We start from the raw sequence: 18719 nt of genomic DNA, 5'->3' as shown, positions 1-18719 counted from the left end.
AACACACTGCTGTTTTTCCCTAAATTACACAGCATTTCGCAACTTGAATCCAATTCAGTGTTTCATTTTTACATTTGAGATCAAATGCTAGACAGTCCAGTCTAATTGACTCATATGTTTTCTGCACACACAAGAGAACCCACATGACTTGGGAGCTTTTAATCCAAAAGAAACATCAGGTCTCTCAAGTATCTAATTAGTGACCATCAGTGGGGTTTTTCCATCGTTTCTGAGAAGAATCTATTCTGAATCAAGTGTTTAGTGAGCAATGGACTGGGAGCAATGTGAATTCAGAAAGAACAGGAATATAGGAGGCAGGGACCTTGTGAGCTGAGAGGTGCCAATATGAAATAACACGGTGCTAATCTGATAAGAAAAAAATAGATGTTAATTAAATAGAAGAAGAAAGATCTATTAGAAGAATTATAGATGTCATTTTTTTAAAAGGTGTCAAGAATAAAAGGGGGATGGCAACTGTGGTACAGTATTAATAAATGAGATGTGATCATGCCAGGTAAAGTCATTTTTGCACTGTCAATACTGATATTTTCAGAGTAATAGAAGGTATTTTTCATCTGTCTTTATCTATATGAACTATGAGAAAAAAAGTTACTGTCATGCAGGCATAGTCATTGCTACACCTGCCTGTGTAACCAGAAATGTAATTGGCTAATTAGTGGGGAATGACCCTCTATGGAGTAGTTTTAAACTATAAAACAAGCACTTAAATCAGTTGCTTTAATTCTCCTTTTAACTGCAGAAACAAAGGGGTTGTATGGATAAAACAAATCAAAACATATTGTTAATTAAAAATGGCATCCAGCACAAAGTTTTGTTTGCCCTCTTGCATACAGGGGTCAACACTAATAAAGTTTCACCATTTGCTACCTGCTGATGGATGATGTGAAGCCATTCCTACAGCTCTTGGTTAATACTTGAGCTCTGATTATATCACACCAATATTTTTTTTGTCTATTTTGGAAGTGAAGATTTGGGTATTAATTGCACATGCTAAATAATGTGGTGAATTTTTTTTATAAAGAGTCATTAACAAACTTAGCAATGATCAGTTGTTTACAAGGAGTCTCTGCAAATTTAGAGTGTATTATTAAACGAAAATATTACCTTATTATTTACTCACAGCCTGCATGCAAATTAATTGTAGTATATTTTAATTTGAAGCATCCAATCCATAGAAAGGAATTTTCATTCTAATTTCATATTGTGGTCTATGATTTGTACATTGAAGTGATAAAGTTAAAGATCCATAAAGAAAGACATGCCTAAAAAGGAAAAGGTGTCTGACCCTTGAACAGAGGGACATGAATATAGTGAGCAGTTCATTGAAACTGTTGGGAAAACAATTTTCCCAGCTTTTATCAGAAAAACTCAAATTTAGAGCAAAATATTCAGCTAGAAGCTAAAAAATAGTATTTCTAATCTTTCTGTCTGTCTGGTAAGATTTTTAATATTTTTAAAGCAATACCAGGTTTTGGCTTTAAATTTTTCTCATTCAAATCAGAAAATTTGCAAGGAAAATCATTTCAGCTGAAAAGTCTGTTTTCAGTCCAAAACTTGGAGATATTTGGTAAATTCTTCTGAAACCATAACTCCTTACAGTTGCTGAGATAGATTAGAGTAGCATTGTGAAAGATAATGGTTTTTTATGCTGAAAAACCCCACAATTTAAATGAATATCAAGAGCTTAAGGTGAAAAATCAGAAGCTTAACCATTGTATGGAAGTTGAAGTCTGTTGAACTAATTTAGTGGTTTTACATAAAGAATACTGAGTCTGAGCAAAATGAGAAATTGTTTTGTGTAGTATCTGAAAATTTCATATTTTAAATCCTAAAAAGTCCTGTTTTGCATTGCTTTGAATTCTACTGCCACACATATATTCTTTTTAAGCCATTGGTAAGCATCTAATATTGATACGTTTTGTCAACTAATTTAACAAAATCTGAAGAATTATAATTACCACCCTAGAACAAAGAACCTAAAAGTTAAAATACTTCATGAGCAATCACCAATGTAAGACTTTTAAAGTAGGAAGGCTGTGTAAAAGAGCATTGTTCTTGATTCTACTTTATGGAAGAAATAATGGGAGTACACAAAATTCCATAATCTTTTCTTTTTTACATCTCTCATATCTTTTATGGATACAAAAACTGGAGAATTCATAGTGTTCTTATTTATTCTAATTTATGAAAAATCCAGGTATCATTGACTTGAGGTCACAACTAATAAATGATAAATAGTTGTTATATGCATTGGTTTTTGACTTGCACAGGTACGTGTGTTCACATTTTCTGTGGGCCAACATAATTATGACAAAGGACCCATACAGTGGATGGCCTGTGAAAATAAAGGTACTGTGTCTGTCTTTTAAACTGATTTTCACTAGAGCTTTGGGTAGCTGATATCTTTGTTCTCTAAAAATGGCAGATTTTTCAGCTTGGTTTTTAAGTTTATTCTATTTGTTATCAAAATTTTCAAAAGTTAATTCATTACATAATATATACATGAAAAAATCACATGTAAATGAGAAACTGGTATATTTATTTCTTTATTACTTTATTTAAAACTTCACATTGCATGAAAACTACCACAGTAGTTTTTATAATAATAAGCCATTATGGTTCAGTTTTGAGAATATTTGTTGTAATAGCCATCTATGTAAAGTTGGAACTGATGACAGATAAGAAATTAGTCAAAGCTGGTTTAAATTAAGTGGTCTGGACAAAGGGAGTTTTGTTTGGTTAGTTGGCTGGTTACATTTCTTTCTGTTTTTCTCCAAAACTTACAAGGGATAAGATACTTATTTTTTTTTTCCTTTTTTCAATGAAAATATCAAAATTATTCTTGCTATGATTTCTTTGTTTTTGAGAGCTTCTTGTATTTTCTATTTTTATTCTGCTTTCTTTATGTAGGACAAAAAGAAAAAGTAAAAAAGGTGAAAGTAAGGAAATATAATGTTTTCTACATAAATTTTTTGCATTCAAAATGTACTCAGAAACATTTGAAGTGTGTGAAAAATATGAGCCTCAAATATCTTATAATATAATGGCACAAGTCATAAGATATAGAGATACAGCAGAAAATAGAAAAGAAATAATAGAAAAGAATAGAGAAAAGTGGAAAACATATAATTTATCAAACATTTGCTTATGTTTTAAATAGAGCAATTTCCAGGCCTGATTGAAAATGTAAAACTGTTTTACAAATTGGTGAGAAGCAAGAGGTGAGAGGTGAGCTGAAATACAAAGGCTCTCGAAAATTAGGACTGCCAGGGAAGGAGATAAAGATGTGCTCAGGCAGAAGAGTAACATACAGCAAAGATAAGAGAAATGCATAGATTAAAAAAACCCCAAAAATCAAAAAAACAAACAAACAAAAAAACAACAACAACGACCAAAAAAAAAAAAACACACACCAAAAAAAACCAGAAAAACCAAACTAGAAGAATCCATAGCCTGGGTTTAGAGCATACATATGTGTCATAACCTCATGAAACCCTCAGCATGCTGACAAGTCATGCAGAGGATACTACAACTCCATGAGGAGCAGATTGTATTGTCAGATAATAACAGAAAATTGACATTTGTGTTTTGAACAGAGTTTTTTTTAACTTACATCTTTGTATCTCAAAATACTGTGTGCATGTGACCTCCATTGTTTTAAAACAAATGAGGACCAGCTGGTTTAAAGCATAACCACCTATGTCATCTTATTATTGAAGCAAAATGATCATAATCTTCTGTCCAAAATTCCTGTGATTATTTGTTTGCATATCCAAAGAAGCAGTGTTATTTATTTTTTTCCTAAATTAAAAGATTTTGCATACAGCAAAGGAAATTACTAATATCAATACTTTTACCTCTCTAATTCTCTGATTCTTCCTTCCAATATGACTTAAAATTTTCTTGGACTGAAGATGGATCTCAGTGCCTGGCTTCAGTCCTATTACATGGACTACTGTTAAATATTTTAAATATTTTTAATTCAAACAAATGAGCAATAAAATCAGTGCTAAATAGACATTTCTGATGTACATTCTCAGTGTAGGAGAAGTACCCATTAGTTTTTTTTCATTCCACAGAGTCCCTTATATTTTTATACTATGAATTCACTCTTGTGGCAGACCATAGCTATTTTTACATTCCTATATGCATTCAGTCTATAATTATGTTTCTGTCTCAGCATATTAAAATAAACATTAAATATACTTGCACATCATATTAACTGGGATTTCATGAGTACAAACTCAGTATATGATGCAGCCTTACCAAAACAGCCAAAAGAAACAAATTACAACTGTCATTACTTAAGAGTCACTACCTTGGTTTGAATGGAATGGTGACCCATCATATGGCTGTGCATTGTGGTAGCATCTACTAAAATGTATTTCATTCATAAACAATAATTCCAATAGACTTTAGACTAGAAATTATAAGCTAAATTAAATTCCTCAAGATTAGGAGGCCAGCAATCTGTTATAGTAAAATGACAATATTTCTGTTCTAAATTTTAGGTTATTATTATGAAATCCCATCTATTGGAGCCATAAGGATAAACACCCAGGTAAGTGAGTTGGCCAAACCCAGATGCAGTTTTAACACACAAAAAGTGGAGTAATACATGTTCTTGGGTACGTTTGCTCTTCACATCTGCTAAAATCAATTAAATTTTAATATGCACTACATTAAGACAAGATATATATATATATATATATATATATATATAAAAGTCTTTCTTCTACATTTAAGGGATTATTCTCTTAAAATGTTCTACTTTTTATTTTAAGTGGTTGCAGAGGACCAGTTTAAAACATTAGCCCTGTTGCCCTGGCCAGCTGGCCCAGAGCAGGAGGTGCTGGTCACAGCACTGGTCACATTCCCCTCCTCCCAGGCAGGCTGACCAGGGCACACCATTGAGTGTCTGAGGTTCTGAAGTGCTCTGTGTCCTTCAGGCCTCTGCACAAGGACTGTGCTTTTGGCTCAGCTTTCCTCCAGGCTTTACATGGTCCCTCAAACTTTGATGTTGAGACCCGACAGCAGTTTTATGATAAAGTTTATAAAACCAGTTATTTTCTATAATGTGCCTAGGCATTCACAGTTCACCTTCTGCCATGCTTTCTGCATGATCCAGAGGTTTTTATCACTGCTGTGGATGTATGGGAGGGGATAGCCCTGCTAGAGCATCTGAACTCATGTGGATGCTACAACACCATCCTGCTTTATAGGAGAGGTACCTGGATGGATCCAACCCTTTCAGAAGAGACTGCACTTCTTTCTTTCAAAAAGGATGTAGGAACATGCTAGCAGACTTGCATGTAGATAAATAAAGGCACAGGATTCTGGGGCTCTATGATGAGTTCCAAACTGAAGATGGACAGTGTAGAAGAACAATCATTCTTTTCAGTTGTCTGAAAGTCCAGATACTCACATGTCCAGAACAGCAGAGAAATATCATAGCAGTTCTTTGTCCTTCCAAGGCCAGGAATAACATTTTTTGGCAGAAAATAAGAATCCTTTTTTGGCTTGAATAAGAACCCTTTGATTCTGTTAAACTCTTCCAGACAGTGTCTGGCAAGACATATCTCTAATAAGATCAGACAAGTAGAAAAAGTGATGACTGAAAAAAGTTTGATGGCATCCACTCCCAAAGAAGTCCAGAAACCTGACATCTCATAAGATCACCAGCTTTAGCCATATTCACAAACTGAAGAAAGACAGGAAAAAGAGGTTTTATAATTCTGATTTTTGTTATTCCAATAGAAGTTGCAGAAATTGTTGCTGTAGGAGCTTAACATACCCAGATGTTGCACCACTCACCCTCCATTGTCCACTCTTTCTTCTGGGTTGACGGTTCTGTAATCTGCTTGCAATTTCTTTATGTCATTAGCAATTAAATAAAAATAGTTGTAATTCTCAGTTAGTGGAAAAAGAGTGGTGGTTAAGAGTGTGTAAGGTCTGTGTGACTGGGAATGAAATACAAGAATTACCTTTTTAGTAAATGCTGCAAACTGGAGACTGAGTTATTTTGTGGTACAATTTTTAAGAAGTAAATAAATGCTCCTCCTGTAGTAATGGTGATTTTTGATTTCCTTTTTTCCCCTGATATTTTAATTTTTATTATTTAATTATTGTTTGTTTTAATAGTGCTTGTGCTCTTTGATCTAATAATTGCCTTCTGATGAGTTCATTACACTTTTTAACAGGAATATCTGGATGTTTTGGGAAGACCAATGGTTTTAGCTGGAGAGCAAGCCAAACAAGTCCAATGGACAAATGTCTATCTGGATGCTCTGGTATGATATGTATTTATCTCTACTAAAGTAAGAATTTTAGAAAATCAGTAACTATGTGTGTCTGCTTTCCCAAGAATCCAATTTCCTATAGTTCCAAACATGATGTTCTTGTGTTTCTAACATCTATACCCATAAATACAACAGCCTCTAGGAAGAGATCTATTTATAATGTGCTGGTCTTACTTGCACCTAGTGTCCTTCTAAGTGACCTGAAATTTAGGAGAGAAAAACAGTTTATTCTCTGCAGACTTTGAAGTACAGGCCACTGCTGTTCTCAGCTTAAGGAAAGGAAAAAAAAAAAAAGAAGAAAAAAGAAGGAGCATAGCTTTGCATTGTTGTTGTTGTACCTACTGCAGTAAAGGTCATTTCTGGTGTGGAGGAATTCCTAGAATTCTTAGTTTTTCCTCTTTTTTTTTTTCTCCTTCCAAAGAACATTCCAGGCAGAATGAAATCTATCAGTATTACTAAGTATTTGCACAAATTTTGAACTTGGGTTGTTGTTAATTGCTTGCTTGCTCAAGGTAATGATTTCTTTAGCCTTTAATTGGACAGTGTAAATCATGGGGATATAAACAAAAAGAGATATGAAAAACTTTCTTAGTGCTGGATTTATCACTTCGGTCTTGTAAAACAAACATACTCAGGAAACTACAGGAGGAAAAGTATTGTTAGCAGAAATCTAATCTCTTGCTCTGAATAACCTGCTTCTGAGGAACAGGGCAAAAATTACTGCAAAATGGTGATTTGGACTCATGTATTTGTCCAAGCTCACGTAGCCATCTAAAGTCATGTCAAAATGCACATCTTCCCGTCAGTCAGCATTCCTGTAATTTTATTTTTTTATCAACATATAATTTTTACTGTCAATATAACTGAGCATGACACAGAGGAATTAGTTTTTCATTGAAATTTCAGTGTCCAGAAGTTCCTTAACCACGTTTTGTTTGTTATTTTTGAGGTACTTACTGGAAACCTAAAGGATGTGATGACAGAAGTTCTTATGCTCTGTACATATCCTGTTGTAAAGCCAAAGATAAAGTTGTAACTAGGAATAGAGATCTGTTTAGTCAAGTAAAATAAGTGACACCTGCAAGGCATCTCTTGTGTTACTTTATATATTCAGGGGGTTCATTTTTCCTAAAAGGTTTTCTGCCTTCATGTGTTACACATGTGTGTTTGTGAGTGTATAATTGTATATACATATATTTGTGTATGTACATACACACACACACACATAGATATACACATAATTATATGTAAATAAAGTAGGAAAACAAGGTAAAGTACTGAAGTAAAGCCTCAAATTTGTGGACTTTTCCATCACAGTTGAGACCATAAAGGCATAGGTGTATCCAACCCCCTCTGAAGCCTTTTCCTGATTCTTGATTGTACAAGGGAGTGTGTCTATGTTGTCACATTGTTTATTATTCTAAATTCCCAGAATAATTTCCTCATGTAGGGCTTACAGTTGTCTTGCTTGTGGCTTAAAGGACTCATTCCTATCATTTGGTTCTTACTTTCCAGTGGCTGTTTTTTGGCTAAGATTAAAGTAATGCAAAGTGTATTACATGAGGCCACATTAGAGCATAAATTCAGGTTATAAAATTCTGAAGAGGAACTTTCATTTCAGTCTGGCTTTCAAGACTGTCTTTAGTAATTTGATGTATTTGTAGCAATTCACACCTCTTTTCTAGCCCTGTCCCTTCACATTCTATTTATGTGTTGCTCTGGCTTTATTTTCAAGATAATCCAAGAATTTCCAGATACTTTTGGGTTTACCAGTTAGGCAAAATTTATTCATAATTGTTACCTTTTCTAACTTTACCCTTTTTTTTTTTATTTTTAATAATGGGGAGATTTTGTTATGCCCCATACTACATCCCCCTCCTGTTTCATTATGTTTCTTTTCAATGTTTCTTCTAAATAATGTCTTCTCTACTGATTCATCCCTATTTCTCTTCTTTTCCTACAAAGTCCATTTCACTTTGCTTGTAAGTTTACTAACTCTGACCTCATCATCACCTTTCATTTGATACACAAATGTGAGTTCATGAAGGATGGTTTAAAATTCAAAAAGGTGCTACTAGACTGGGAAAAGAGAGAACAGATTACACCAGAGTGCATTCATATGGTATTCTAGCTTCTTTTTTTTTTTTTCCAAATGAAACAAAGGGAGAAAAGGGATATGACTCCTCAATAAACTAGATAGAAGGAGAGTAAGCATAAATGAAGGGGAAAAGTTTGAAATTAAACCCAAACCATCACATAAAAAAAGGTAGCAATCTGCCTATGGACAGTTTGGAGTAGAAAACTAAACTTTCCTGGCTATCTGAACATAAGGTGTTCTGGATCCTATTTTCAGTATGATTTGTGAAGGTTACTAAAGAAAAACCAGATTTCTTGTATCTTCCCAAATAAATGCAAATTCCCTGCCTCAGTTGCCTCACTACCAGAGGAGACTTTGATGTTGCCAAGCCCATGATAGACATCATTGCACACCACCCAAAATAGTGATGATAGAAAAAGTAGAGGAATTCTGTGTTGTATTTTTCTATTGTTTTTTCCTGTATGTGTTATATACCTGCTGTGGTCTAACCCCAGCCATCAACCAAACCCCCACTGGTGGGGCTGGGGAGATAATCAAAGGGGACATTTGTGGGTTGAGACAAAAACAGTTTAATAGGAAAACAAAAGCTGTGCCCACAAACAAAGCAAAACAGAGAATTAATTCACTGCTTCCCATGGGAAGGCAGGAATTCAGCCATCTCCAGGAGAGGAGGGCCCCATCACACTGAAGGTGACTTGGGAACACAAACATCATCAAATTGAAATTTACTATTTCTAAGCTTAATTTTCCTTTCCTTTTTCCTTTCCTTTTTCCTTTCCTTTTTCCTTTCCTTTTCCCTTTCCCCTTCCCTTTCCTTTCCCTTTCCCTCTCCTCTCCTCTCCTCTCCTCTCCTCTCCTCTCCTCTCCTCTCCTCTCCTCTCCTCTCCTCTCCTCTCCTCTCCTCTCCTCTCCTCTCCTCTCCTCTCCTCTCCTCTCCTCTCCTCTCCTCTCCTCTCCTCCATAGTTTTATGTGTAGTGGATATTGTAGCTGCAAATATGTTTGGATAGCATTTAGGTTTTTTGAAGCTTCTATATCCTAAGTTGTTGACCATCATCTATTTTTAAAAAATAATATATTAATCCCACTAATTATGGACAAAAAAAAATTTCAATTTTCTATTCATCAAGTCAGTGAAGTATTATTATTTTCTTTCTTTTACAAAATTGAAAGTAATTGTTTTTTACAAAAACTGAAAGTAATTGCTTAGCTACACACATTCTTCCATTGTTCTAATATATTATGGCTTAACATTTGCTTTTTAACTAAAGTCTTTTTCTCCCTTCTTTACTGGTTATTTTTTAGGAGCTGGGCCTTGTGATTACAGGAACTCTGCCTGTCTTCAATCTAACAAGAGAACAAAATGGGAAAATCGTAAGCTTTTCATTCAAAGAAAGAAAAAGTAGCAGCAATATAAATTAAATTTAATGTTAAATGCCTTGAAGTATGTGTATTTCCATAGAGTATTTTGCAGTGTAATTGTCTTGTACATCAGAAACAAAGCTATCATATCTACTTACCTGATCACTTCCTGGGAGCAAGAAAATGCAGTGCATTCTTTTACCCTTTTTGTCATCCTGAGTTTCAGGGTGTGACATTCCACTGTCTCTCCCTGTGCCTTGGTGGCAGTGGGAATGCTTTAAGTGCTCAATAGATGGGAAGTAGATGATGATATTATTTAGACTTTTCTAAGAAATAATGTCTAGATAAATTTCTAGCAAATCTCTGAGGCTATGACATTTCAGGGTAAAGGGCAGTGATGTAGAAAATATAAATTAGTACATAATTAGAAATTATATTGGAAAAGAGCAGTATATTTAGATTAAATTCTAAGTGTTGAATAAATAAAATTGGCCATCCCTATTACTGTCTGACATGGAATCTGTGTCCTCTTCACAAAACAAAGAACAGACCTGGAATATACTTGAACAGTGTGTGGTAAATACTGTACTTTTGGTGTTCTCCATTCAGGTCAAAATATATAGAAATTTAGACCAAATATTATTTGATTCGGTTTCTCAGCTATTACATAGAATGAATCAATGAGGTTTTGGCATTTCTTTACTTTACTTTCAGAATAGTTTTCTTAGCTTCCTTTAGAAAAAAAGGTTGCTTAATCTTATCTACAAGACAATGCCTGGAATTGTCTGAGTCTTGTTCAAAGTGACAGACTACTGATTATCAAAGGATGTCTTTCTGAGAAATAAAACAGATGTGATCTAGTACACAGGAGCAAGAAGAGAACTCCAATCTGCTCAATTTGTATCTCTGCCTGAATATATTTATAGGCTGAAAGATTCCTCCTCCAGCAAATTTTACAAATTTATTTAATATGGAGAAGGGATTCAGGTCACGCCATGTAAATGACTGCCCTCCTTTTCTGTAGTAGAAAAATACATTATATGCAAAATAATAGTACTGCCTGAGTCCCTGATTTCAAATGCTGATGATCCTTTTACTCACTGGGTTTTTTTATTGTGTTGGAATATTTTTCATTCATCTTTATACTATAGCCCAAAGAGTTAATTGTTTTGAGGTCTCACTTACTAACTGCCCAACCTAAGCATGAAAAGTAGCTCAGTGCTGGTAGTTTAGTATCTGCATAATTGGCAAAATTATTGCATCATTTTTGCTTTCAGCTGTTATGTTCTTACATATTTATTCATCCAGGAAAGAATTAATCTTCAGAAATAATTCCCCTACTCAATACTAAATTCTAAATTTATTAAATTTTATTTTGAATCATTTTGACATAATTTAAAATATTCAGAATAGACACATAACTAAATAGGCAACTTCTCAAATGTATCTGTCAAAAAAAAACCATGAAGGCAAAATACAATTTACTGACTGTTCCAGTTGTTCTGCATTGTAAATATGTCTAATATATACTAACATTTTGGAATTTTACCAGAATCAGCTGATTCTTGGAGTAATGGGGGTTGATGTCTCTTTGGAGGACATAAAGAAACTGACGCCCCGATTTACGGTAAGCTGCTTGCACTAGTGGTTTCCCAGAATGGATGTTTAATATGGGATTTCTGTGCATGCTCTTTCATAAGTCATGCTGCAATGACTGGATTTGAGTCAAAATACCACCAGGCTTCTTTTCATATATTCTTTTCTATTGTTGTTCATTGTCTGGTGGTTTTCTGTCCAGCCATATATCTGTTTCTGTGTGATTTGTCCATCAGGGTGCACTGTGTAAAAGTCAGCTTTTACAATGGGGGATGTATTACATGCAGTTATCTTCCTGTATCTTAAGGCACTGCTCTTTAGTTAAATGTTTAGTCCTTAATGCAGAGTGCACGATCATTTCAGCTGAAAATATTTGCCATTTGTCTAGGACAGGTCTTTATAGAAAATTTCTTTAATATAGGTGTCTGTCTGTATCCTACTCAGTGTGATTGATTTATTTATGTAGACATCTAGCTGTGGAATTTCTATGAAAATAACTGGTGCTGTGGAGGAAAAGGAGCATCACAAGTCTGACTGAAGGCAGATGCAAAGTCCTAGATTTAGAATGGAGTAATCCCACACCACAGCTCAGGCTGCCGCCAAGGGCAGGAAAGGACTTGGGAGTCGTGGTGGGGAACACACAGCACATAAGTTAGCAGTGTGCCCTGGCAGTGAAAACCAGCTGTGCAGAAAACATCTGCATCAGTCCACTGTCCAGATTTGATCTCCTCAGTGTAATAAATATTCTGAGGCCCAGTGCAGAGCTGCTGAGTTGGCTGAGGGTCTGCAGTACCTGGTACACAGGAAGAACCTGAGATGCATTTGGGCTGAAGAAGGAGCCTAAGGGTTAGCTAATGGGAATTCTGGAGAAAATGGACCTTAACACTGCCTCAAAAAGAGGCTACCAGCATAGGGGTGGCAATGGAAATTCCAGCTGAAATGAAGGAAGAAGGAGAACAGAGTGCCCCTCCCTGAGGTTGTGGAATTTCCACTGGAGGTATTCAAAGAATTGAAACCTAGTCCAGCTTCGAAGTTGGACTTTATTTTTAAAGTTGGAGTTTATTTTTTTTGCTTTCAGTGAGAGGTTGCACCAGCTGACCTTCAGAGGTTTCATCAGCCTAAATCATTCTCCAAGTCTATGATCCTAAAAGAGTAAATATTAAGAAATTATCTTGTCTGTGTTAGTAATCTTATACTTCATAATGCCTGAGGCGTGTGTTTTCCACAATGTGAGCATTTCTTGAAAACCATTAATTACCCTTTCTTCATTACTTAAAACCATATAATGCTAAACTTCATTTCTTTCTTTCAGCTTTGTCCAAATGGATACTATTTTGCAATTGATCCTAATGGGTATGTGCTACTGCATCCAAATCTCCAACCAAAGGTATGAAACATCTTCTAATTTACTTCTCTATATTAAGGGGATATTTTCAGAAAAAATCAGAAGGCACAAGACAGCAATAGTGAAAGTTCTCAGTTTTGTCTGTTTTAGGAAAATCTGCGATGCATATATGGCTTCATCCAAATCCACCAGCTGTGGCTTGTATTGAATTTGTTTATTGATAAAATAAAAAATATGTATATTTTGAATGCATATTTATACATGTGAAGTGTTTTAATATACATAGTAATATTAAAACAATTAATATTTCACAATGCTATTACAGTGGTAGCTGTAATAGCATTGTGAAAACAGTATAATCATTGTGAAGAATCTTGAAGCAATCTGAGTTTTTGTGCACCTTTTTTTTTGTGATGCTTTCTCATTTAAAATATTGAAATTTTCATACTTGCAAAACCAAAGAAATCACAGGAAAACACAATGCATTTTACTTGAATTGTTGTATTTATTTATTTGGTTGTTTTTTTGTTTACCAGAACTGAAACCTGATCTCAGAGTTGGGATGGATTTAGCTGAGCACCCCTACCCAGAACACTAGATTTTTAGTAGATTAACTTGTTTAAACATGATACTTTTTTCCAAATATGATTAGGACACAACTTCAATCAAATTTCAGGAAAATAGAAACCAAATATTTCAGTTTGTCCCTTTATCCATTAACTGTAATCCTTACCTTGTGGAGAATCCTACTTTGTCTGTATCTTCTTAACTTGCCTCCCTGACATTGATGAGATATTTCAACAGGAATGGATGGTATTTTTTTTTTCTAAAATCAGAACTTTGATCTTGGTTTTAATGAAAGGTTTCTCCATGTGAAACAATCTTCTCTTTAGTGGACTTCTTGAAAATTCTCATATTTTAATTGCTTCTTTTCAGTGAACTTTGTCTCTTGAATTCTTTAGGTTATATTATATAAATGACAACGTTAAAATAACTTTTTTAATTGTCAAAGACAGAAGAAGAAATTAAGCATTCATCTACATATTTTAGTGATTAATTTAATTCTTATTCTGGGAGAAGTCAGCTTTGTTAATATTTGAATTAATTTCCTCGTGCAGTAATTAATACATTTGAAATTTTTTGCCAAGTGTGTAACACAAGAAAGAAAAAAGTGCTTCTGAAGAAGAGAAAGAATAACTTGACTGTAACTTTTAATGAGATATCCCTTTTGATTTATTTTAAAAGACACTTCAAAAATATAGAGGAAAACCATGGAAATGAAGGATTTTATATAGTCTCCATAATTGAGCAGGACTTCAGTTTCTGGATATCTGCATTTGATTTTCATGTCTTAAAAAATGGAAGTTTTGATTTTTTTTTTGGTGAATTCTTCAGAGGCCAAAATCTGCATCATCACTGACTCAATCTTTTCTTAATTAGAGGTTATTAGTAATTAGGTGATGGTGGTTGGCCTATTTATCTTTCCCTTGTATGCAAATTAAACTCTTTTCATTCATAAGAGTAATGTGAAAAGAAGCAATGCAATAGTCTTATTCTAGACCTAATCTTGGGAGAAACTGATGGGTATGGACTCTGTTCATCTCAGATGTGCTGTAATCCTGTTCTGTTGCCATACAACATTAAAGAATAAAAACCTCTTTTTAAAACTCAGCTCATCCCAACTAAATCTAGGCAAACTGAGGTGGATTATTAGGATACTAAATCTCATGGTTTCTCTGTGTAGTTTTCCTCTTAAAAGGATATGGCAGTCCAGGGATGCTTTCCCTTAATGGTCAAAACTTTGCTTTAGAGTACGTTTAAAACAGGATGTTTTATGAGTAATAATTGTTATGTTGTAGAACAATGTCTAAATGTAACATGAAGCATTGGAATTATTATTGTTATTGTTGTTATTAACAGTTGCACAGACTAGACTTTTCCACTCCCAGTTTGTGTGGGGTGGTGCATGCTATTCAGACTGATACCAGAGCTACAGTTTAAAACTAAGGTACTCGACAAAGACAGATGTATTTAGAATTCATGGACTTTCTTTAACATGTAATATTAATTTTAGTTGAACCTCCCAGTAGCTGTTAACCTATTAACAAACATCATTTTAACCCTCTTTGCCAGCAATTTTTCAGTAGTTGTAAAATAAAACATAACTACGTCTTTACCTTTGAAGAGGTGAGGGTTTCTTACACTTCCAATGCTTCTTTCTTTTGAATGTCTTCTGCTTTCCTTCTGAAAATCTATTTCCTCAAATCACAACTGGTTCAACACAATTAATATTTTGAGAAATTGTCCTGAAGTTTGTAAAGTTGTTTGCACAACTGAGAAAAGTCAACAAACAAATTCAAAAGCATGTTAAAATAATTTAGACCTTTCCCATCATGTTCTTATTTGCTGAAATATATGAAAATTATGCCAGAGCATAACAAGAAAATTTTTAATATGCATCTTAATATAGCTTTAAACAGGTTAAACCATTTCTATGTTTGTGTAATTAGCTACTTTTTTATAGTACTTAATTTTATGTTTTATTGTTAATTTTCTTTGTGTGTGTCTGCATATATGGATATATTTTTCCCACTGTTATGGGAGAGAACAGGTGGATGCACCACCAAACAAGCATAGTCACTGAAGTGAGTCCATTAAGCATGTATTAACAAGCTTAATCTTAATTACATTTTGAAAGCAGTAAATAATTCTATTTCTCAATCTATTCTAAAGATTAGAATCCTCCTCTTCATTTTTACTATGATTCTGATCAAAACCCATTTTAGACAGTCCTAAAAATCCATATGCATTCAGTGAGGTCCAATATTCTTTCTTACTGTTTAGGGTTATTTAAGAAACTTAAGAGGAGCTGGGTTTTAGGATCAAATATAAAAGTAAATAAATAGTGAGCTATTCTCATTCTATATGTTATTCTGTCAGAATATGTGGAAGGGAGAGCTCTCTGTTAATTTTGTTCACATTAACATATGTCTGATTTTTGTTTCCCTATCCTAAAACTGTGTTTAATTCTGGAAGAGAGCTCAGAGCTCAAGATCAGAGTGAGGGGTAGTCTCTGCTTGCAGTAGTAAACATGCACTGGACAGCACAGATGTTGAGAAAACACTTCCATTCTATAAGTAGGCTATTAACTAATAGTGCAAAAATATAAATTACTGCTTTTTTGTTACTTCAGCAAATTGGTGTGGGCATACCAAAAGTTAAATTGAGAAAAAGGAGACCCCATGTACAGGTAACTTTGGATGGAGGTGATTAGTGCATTAGAATGCATAGACCTGGAAATATAATTAGAAAGCTTCTGCCCTGCTTACTAGGAAAAATCTAACTAGAGAACTGTTTATTGTGACAAACAGCTTCCAAAGCATGAAGCTTGCATCCTTTCCTGTTTAAATAATAGAAAACATGCTATTGGCTGTAGTGAAGGGCATTCCATTAAATTATGATGCTTTACTAATAGGTGCTAATTAGAGTCGTGCTGTAAAAATTCTTCTTCAGATGTTGAAATTAATTTGAAGACTGGAAATAAAAAGAGACTACTTGTGCTGGCTTTGCTTGCATAAACCCAAAGTCAAGAGAAGATCAGAAGACAATTCTTGTGACTTTATTGCCAAGTTTTATTGTACAGTGTATGCTGCATAAAATTACAGAAGATGAGTTGTTCAGGTTTTTTTTTTTCCTTTTTTCCTGGGGAAGTCAGAGTAGGGAATATATTCTATTTGCAATTTATGTGGGATTTTCTCAGTTTAGCAGACCTAGCTGCACAGAATTAACTGCCATTAGCCTGAACAGTGTAACTAGTCATGTTTATGTAATGCCATTCCTGAGCAAAAAACACTTAATGAAAACTTAAAAATCACTAAAGGAATATATTAACTGTGTAACTAGAAAAATAGTAAACTTAAACACAGTATATCAAGTTTGATTTCTTGTGCATATGGGAATCTGTAAAGCAAAACTTGTGGCCTGCATAGCAGCACCAGTAAAACATGGTGTAAAATCCTGATCCAGGTCAGCGATTTCAGCAAGTGTTGGGTGGCTGTGTTCATAACGTGTAGAAGGCCACCTCAGGGCTGAGTTTTTTGTTTGTGCACTGGAGAAATCAGCACTGAATCATAAAAAAATCTTGGTTTTCTTATCAGCCCTGGCTCCTCAGCTTGCCATGGTGTGGCCTGGCTGCTGCTGGGTTTGCCAGGCAGTGCCTGCCCAGGGAGGGCAGCACTGGAAAAGCTCTGGGCTCCCACCCACTCCGGATGCTCCTGAGTTTACCTCTGTGACTTTTTTCCATCACTTCTTTTAAAAGCCCAGTAGCCTTTTTCTGCAGGTATGAGTAAGAATTAGGCTCCTGCAACACAGCAAAGGTCATCCATAGAATTTGTGAGAACTGACCTCCCAAAACACACAACAACAACAACATTTTAGTTAACTTTTTTATGTTGCTGCACCAGTTCTTTCTTTCTTTGTTTCCTTCATGAGTTGTCATTGAAATTATAGATCCTTGCCTTTATTTGTCCTGCTGAAAATGGATTGCAATCCTTTTGTTTGCATGCTTCATTGCTGGTGATTTATTTCTGTTCTGTTTTGTTAAGTTGTGCTGCTGAATGTGGTGGTGGTGGTGTGCTTATTCCAGTCATGTTACAGGCATGACTGGATAAAGAGAAGAACAAACTGAACTGTAAGTTTGTTTCTTCGTGGCTTGGAATAAACCCCAGTAAATGGCAACCTTGGAAATAAAAATTATGGAGCCCAAATACTGGTAAAAACATTCTTGGGGGAAGGAGACATAAAGGGGAATTAGTCTTCCCTTTTAAAGTAGCAGTGTAGGAATTTTCTGTTCTAGCTCTTAGTGGTTGTCTTTGTGCCTCAGGCACATCTAAGAATGTATTTATACATGTGCCTATTAAAAGTGATTAATAAGTATCATATAAGAAATGTGAACTGATATAAATCTTAAAAAGAAGAACAGTTAATACATACGAATTAAAGTTTTCTATTTTGACTTTGGGACTCCTTGACTATGACTAGCCCAGGTTATCATTTGAAATGAGTATTGACCTTGATTTGATGTGATGGCTTTATTATTTTTTTCTTTTTTTTTTACCATTTATTTTCTTCTCTGTTCCTTTGTGTGTTGGAATGGAATGTGAACTCCATAAATGCCTCCTCTGCCATGCCAATGCCTTCATGCATGCTGTTTGGGTTTGACCATGCTATTCATTATCCATTGCATGTAAGATACATAAATTTTTATTTATTTTTACATTTTGGCCTTTTGTTACTTATTTTGAGAGTGTGAATTTGTTGGGAGGGAAAAACAACTGCATAGCAATAATTGAATAATTTTGAATTAGTAGGGAGCATACGTTAATGCCATTATATTGAAGTTGCTAGTTTTATCAATATTATATAAATAGATACACAAAATTTTCCTGAAGTTTTCAGTAAATATTTTAAAGAAACACCCAGAATCTTTGTCTGCAATCTTTTCAGTACACATTCTCTTCCTGAGAATAAAAGTATTGTTTTTTATCTTAGCAGACAGTAAGTCTTGTTAAGAACAAGAATTATTCTGTATAGTCAGAGACATGTACATTTTGTCCTCAAGAAAAGGAAGAAATAATATTTTGTCTTCTGGAACTATTCTATATTACAATCTTGAAAATAAGGGCTGTTGTTAAGCTCTTAGTACTCCAGACTGTTACATGAAGGCATCTTTTCCCATTTGTTCAGGATATTACTTGCTTCCAGTACATACATGTTTTGTGATGAAACATGCTTGCATTCCTTGATAGAACAGTCACATGTACATTTGTCATTTAGCTTTGCCAGAGAATGCTAAGATATGAGGAATGTAATTGTAATTTTGAAGGAAGGGACTTTAGTCTATATGTCAGTATAGCAAAATTACTGAAATCCCTTATTTTTATGTTCTTTTTCATTTTCTACTCCAACTGTCAGATTTAAATGGTTAATATATCCCCATAC

The 18719-nt window shown here is 34.4% G+C and overlaps 1 protein-coding gene across 3 annotated transcripts in view; it reads left to right on the top strand.

Annotated features, from left to right (window-relative positions):
* The window catches only part of CACNA2D1 (calcium voltage-gated channel auxiliary subunit alpha2delta 1), a 366353-nt gene that overhangs the window by 307359 nt on the left and 40275 nt on the right, over nt 1–18719 (top strand). For all 3 annotated transcript variants that reach the window (XM_054631736.2, XM_077179149.1, XM_077179150.1), the window contains exons 13-18: nt 2292–2370; nt 4533–4582; nt 6222–6311; nt 9722–9790; nt 11331–11405; nt 12687–12761. In XM_054631736.2, the coding sequence (XP_054487711.1) occupies nt 2292–2370; nt 4533–4582; nt 6222–6311; nt 9722–9790; nt 11331–11405; nt 12687–12761 (438 nt within the window). The remainder of the gene's footprint in view (nt 1–2291; nt 2371–4532; nt 4583–6221; nt 6312–9721; nt 9791–11330; nt 11406–12686; nt 12762–18719) is intronic.

The sequence above is a fragment of the Agelaius phoeniceus genome, chromosome 5, assembly GCF_051311805.1.
Source record: "Agelaius phoeniceus isolate bAgePho1 chromosome 5, bAgePho1.hap1, whole genome shotgun sequence".
Classification (NCBI taxonomy): domain Eukaryota; kingdom Metazoa; phylum Chordata; class Aves; order Passeriformes; family Icteridae; genus Agelaius; species Agelaius phoeniceus.
Note: the sequence above shows the minus strand (reverse complement) of the source record. Positions and strands in the feature narration are given on the sequence as shown.